Here is a 5,456-nt window from a genome sequence, read left to right on the forward strand (position 1 = left end):
CCACAAACACCTTTAAAACTCACTAATTGACATTTTTAATATTACTAATGATATATTGTAAAGTGTTTTTTTTGAGGAGATACGTGGCAGAACAGTTTCTTAGTGAACAAGTCTTATCATCACAGTGGAATTTCCAGATTTGGTATCATTGTGTTTGCACAGAGACCAAAACCAAAACTTGCACTTTTAAATGTGTTTTTACACTTTGGAGAGAGCCAGGCCAACAGTTTCCCCTTCTTCCCGTGTTTGTGCTAAGCTAAGCTAACCACTTCGCTAACCACGCTAACGCTACGCTAACAGATATCAATCTTTTCATCTAATTCTCAGAAAACAAATAAGTGCACTTCACTTGGGCTGCAACTAATGATTGATTATCTTCTTGATTAATCATTTTGTCTATAAAATGTAAAAAAAATGGTGAAAAATACCGGTTATAATTTTGCACAGCGCAAGTTGATATCTTCAAATGTCTCATTTTGTACGACGGACAGTCAAAAACCCAAAGATATTCATTTTACTATCATTAATGACAAGAAAAGCAATAAGAAAAGCAACAAATCCTCAAATTTGAGGAGCTGGAACTACTAAATATTTGGCATTTTTTCTTTAAAAAAATGACTAAAACAATAATTTGGTTATCAAAATAGTTACCTGTTACTTTTCACTTCAATGAATCAACTAATCGTTGCAGATGCATATTTCACAAGTTGTTCTTTTCAGTCTTAAATATTGTTATCAGCCTCATAAATCTAGTATTGATCAGACTAAACGCTCCCAATCGTTCTTCCCAAATGTGACAATAATTTCATGTTTGATTAATAATAATGAGTTTATTAAACCTCATGACGTCCTGGTAACAGTCAATACATGCAAATGATTACATAAAAACAAAAAATATATATTTTTTTTTTTACAGTATGGGAGTACACTGTGGACAACAAAAATTTGGATGTTTCAAATTTGCCAAAACTGACAAAACTACTTAAATTTAATGTAATTTGTTAATAAATGTTGTTTAATACTGAATAGGATGATTATGATTCAAAGTGCTTAAAGAGTATACATATTTAAGGTTAAATATTCCCTCTCTATGTATAACATCACGTGCCAGCTGAGGAAAATACATTTTAAACAAAGATCTCATATCAAGTACCATACTTCCATAACACAACAGGCAATTCATAATAATTCCCTGTGAAATGAACAATGAGACTTTATAAACAGATGTGAAAGATGAAGTGAAGCAAATGAGGCATGAATCATTGTCCTGGATTTTCCAGTTTCCCTCTCCTTTTCCTGGGTTTTTCAAACCACAATCCCTCCCATTACAATCAAAGCCGCCACATCCAACAGCAGATTAATGGGAGACTTCCTCTACATTGCTTCGCACAGTGGTAATTCATCTTAATTGTGATACATTCCTTCTGGCTGCGTTCCCGGCTCGCCAGATGCACGGCGTCTGTTTGACAAATAAATCCCTTAAAATGTCTTCAAAGCTTTAAGTCCCGCGCCTTGAGAGTCTGCGGTCGAAGCTTTTACAGGTCAGAAATCCAACACGTTCTGGTCAACATCTTTCCGCAGCTGGTTCTCCATCTCCAAACCAGCTCAAGATCAGGAACCGGAAGTCAGGATTGTGTCATTCAAAACTGACAGTTCAAGTAAAAATACTCCTGTGGTTTGTGACCAGGACCGTTTGGCTTTCCCGTCGCCTCTCCTTCTTCCTCTCCAGTCTCACCTTCCAGCAAACAACGCTGGACGCTAAGAGCACCAGTCCGGCCGAGAGGAGCACCAAACCGAAGTAGGAGATGGTGGATCCGTGTGAGTTGAAGCTGTAAGCCACGGCGGTGACCACGATGCCCGCGATGAGGACCACCACGCCGAACGGGACGGTGCAGCGATAGCAGGACAGCTCCGCCCCGCCGGTGGCTGCGGTTAGCTGGACCTCATTGACCAAGGGGATGTTTACTGACGTCACGCCAGATGCCGGACGCTCGCTGTTGTTGGCCTTCTCAGGGGTCGCTGGCGTTCTCATGGTGTCTTTATTAGCTTCTTCTGGCATGGCAGGATCCAATAGGCTCCTTTTAACCAACCACAGATGGTTCCTCTGTGTTGCCTTGTTACCTTTCTCCTCGTTAGGGTCTCCCAGTCTAAGTGGAGAGAGAAAGCGTTTATTAAAGAGAGCGGAGAGCGTGCAAAAAGTCAAACATGTTGCTCAACACTGGACACAGTATTGCAGAAGAAAAAAAAAAAAAAAGATCTCGCAGATGCTTTTTGTTAGAATTCAACACCACATTTCACAATTCAACACAGCTTTCTGACCGCCACATGGTGCTTTAATAAACCCAAGTAACCTCTTTGCACAATCCAAGCCGCCTCTTGACCCAGTCAGAGGAGTTGTCTGAATGACGCAGGACCACTCAGCCCAGCACGAGCTGAGACATTCCCTAGAGAGCGCAGGATATGACATTACAAACCGCTCCGTGAAATGCGAGGAGCTTCGAAATTCACCAGCAATTTCACAAGCACTCATTCTTCCTCCCGTCGCGTCTGCTGCTGCGTGGAAAGCCGTGATTCAGACGTTGAGTGGTAATACATGAGCAGCAGCGCAGTGTCACCACCGTCTTCGCATCATTTTCAGGATTTTAGAGCAGCTTTTTGTTTCTGTTTTGTTTTTGTTTTCATTAGACGAAAAGCGTCTCTCTCGTAGAATTGTGAAAGGTAGTTTAGAAGGGTCAAAGGTCAAGACCCGCCAAGAGCCTCCATTAAGGACATATCCTCTGTTTTCAGTGGGGGATTTGGAAGTTTAAAACAGTATGCATGGTGGCTAATTCCAGTATTATTACCCTCAATATATTTAAGCTTGACTTCTTTTAAGCCTACAAATTGAAAAAAGAAAGATTTGCTATTTTCCCATCTGAGTTTTTTGGCTTTGAAGCAGCATTTAGTGTCTGTGCTGAGATCTAAAATCTATAAACAACACAATAAGATAATTGAGCAGTTGGATAAATAATGTTTGAACAATTCTGAGACTTTTCCTTTTGATGTCTGGTCAGAATTATCTGAGGAGATGGGATGCATTGAGGGGACTTGGAGTCATGAGTAAGAAAGTATTTCCACTCTGCAGCCCTGCGAGACATTCTTTGCTCTTTTGTTGTGACATAGTGGCGTCATTTACCTCTTCAGGACCCTAAAAAAACTGTCTGAGAAGGAACATCCGTGTTTACTTGAACTGCTCACAGCTCATAGACGATGAAGGGTTGTCAGTCCCGGAGGTATAATTGATTAGTTGCCAGCTATTAAAGAGATAAGCGACTATTTTGATAATCTGTTAATCTTTTTAAGTCATTTGTTAAGAAGAAAATGTCCAAACTCTCTGATTTCAGCTTCTCAAATATGAATATTTTCTGGTTTCTTTGGTCTTCTGTGACAGTAAACTGAATATCTTTGGGTTGTGGACATTTGAAGATGTCATATTGGGTTTTGGAAAACTGTGGTCAAGATTTGTCACCATTTTCTGGACCAAACAATTAATCGATTAATTGAGAAAATAATTGACAGATAACCAATACTGAGCTCTAGTCACAAGCCTAAAACCTTGGGAACAATCGCTCTGTAAAGATTCCCTACGGCTGCCATCTGAGAGGAGCTTTTTGTCTTTAAAAGGCGGAAACAGAAGCTTTAAAATTAAGTAAAACTCTCATGTTGATTGATTTTTCTGATTAAACTTAACTCCATCTGCTTGTAGAAACAGAGCAGTGAACACAATGAAAGGTGTGTTTCTATTTACTGTAATTCACTGTATTATTGCGTGACTTTAAGTTAGTTTGTGTCCAAAAACCTTTTAAAGAAAAAGGAGGAAAAAAGCTCCAAGATGTGAAACACAAACGGTTTGATAAACAGCAAGAAAAGAGAGCTGAACTGTTCGGTTCAACAGTCCAACTTACAATCAGGAATAACATTTTTAGTGTTTCCTGACTGATGTATTAGGTTACATGTAGGGCTGTGACTAATGATTATTTTTGTTATCAATTAATCTGCTGATTGTTTTCTTGATTGATCGTTTAGTCAACTATATGTCAAAAAGTAGTAAAAAACGCCTGTCCCAGTTTTCCCAGTTCCAAGTAATTAATCCAAATGTCTTGTTTTGGCTGAAAAACAGTCAATTACTCAATTTACAATTACATAAAAGTGAAAAAGGAAAATCTTCAAACTGGATTCGACAGATTTTTGCTTGAAAAATGACTTAAACGATAAATCGATTATCAAAATAGTTGCCAGTTCAGTTTAAATTTGAGTGGTTAATCCATTAATCAACTAATGGTCGCGGCTCTAGTTGCATGTATGTGAAGAGTTTTGTTTACAGTGTAATTGAAGCTTGAGCTAACGTTGTGGAAGTTAATTAATCTACACCACCCACATACACACTACAAATATAACTGACTTTATATTTGGAGTCTTCTGTTACACCGTATGTGGTGACCGATCAGATTCTGTGACCTGCGGTGTTGGAAGAAGTACTCGGATGTTTTATTTAAAAGTATCAATACCACAATGTAAAAATACTGAACTACAAGTAAAAATCCTGCAATTAAATCCCAAGTAAAACTGTAGAAGTATTACCAGCTGAATTTACTTAATGTACTCTAGTAAAAGTACAAATTTTGCAGAAAATCACACAAAATTTGCACTTTTACTTTAATACTTTAGTACGGGATTTTTACTTGTAATGAAGTATTTTATGAAGTATTCAGGTTGTGCCCAATTTTCTGCAACATTTGTACTTTTTATACTATTTATATACTTTTACTTAAGTAGGCTTTGAACTTGTAATTAAGTGTTTTTACATTGTGGTACTGATACTTTAAAGTACTTTTTCCAACACTGCAGGTCACAGAATCTGATGGGTCACCAAATACTGTTTAACACCAGTGTTTTAACTAAACTAATTACCGTCACTCCTGAACTTCAGCTTGTTGTATGTGTATTGCTCAGCAGAAAAAGAAGAAAGTTAGTTACCTCACAGCCGTTTTCCATGTCGCACCGTTTCCAAAGTTCTCCTCTGCTGCAGTGAAACTCGTCTGTGAGTGAACCCGCTCATTAAATATTCAGTCAGATTGATCTAATTAAGACTGAGAGCTGGGTTTTTTTTTCTTTATGTGTGTGTGTGTGTGTGTATGTGTGTGTGTGTCTGTGTTCAGCCCCGACAGCAGCGTCTCTCTCCAGGCTGCAGTCTGACTCCCATTCATGAGGAACGGCCCCCCCTGTCAGTAAGTCCGCAGGTCAGGAGCTGCTGGTCAGACTGCCATCCCCATAGAGAGCAACTATTTCAAGTATCGATGACTGGACTGTAAAGCTCACATCAGCTACCAAATATTCCTGTTCCGGTTCTGCCTTTCACAATAAATCGCCTTTCGCGATGACTTTCAGCTTCATCACTGGTGCTCAAATTTCTCGCG

At 38.9% G+C, this 5,456-nt stretch overlaps 1 protein-coding gene across 1 annotated transcript; it reads right to left on the minus strand.

The window, feature by feature from the left end:
• Positions 1-815: 815 nt before the first annotated feature.
• tmem100a (transmembrane protein 100a) lies at positions 816-5,099 on the minus strand. Its single transcript, XM_042392899.1, has 2 exons — positions 5,017-5,099; positions 816-2,147 (listed from the first exon to the last, which is right to left on the minus strand). The coding sequence occupies exon 2, from the start codon at positions 2,057-2,059 to the stop codon at positions 1,655-1,657; it is 405 nt and encodes a 134-aa protein (XP_042248833.1). The 5' UTR covers positions 2,060-2,147; positions 5,017-5,099; the 3' UTR covers positions 816-1,654.
• Positions 5,100-5,456: the final 357 nt, after the last annotated feature.

Source organism: Thunnus maccoyii, chromosome 18 (genome assembly GCF_910596095.1).
Source record: "Thunnus maccoyii chromosome 18, fThuMac1.1, whole genome shotgun sequence".
Lineage (NCBI taxonomy): Eukaryota > Metazoa > Chordata > Actinopteri > Scombriformes > Scombridae > Thunnus > Thunnus maccoyii.

Bases quoted from the DNA above. Each gene is read 5' to 3' on its own strand.
- tmem100a (XM_042392899.1), bottom strand. From the start codon at position 2,059: ATGCCAGAAGAAGCTAATAAAGACACCATGAGAACGCCAGCGACCCCT.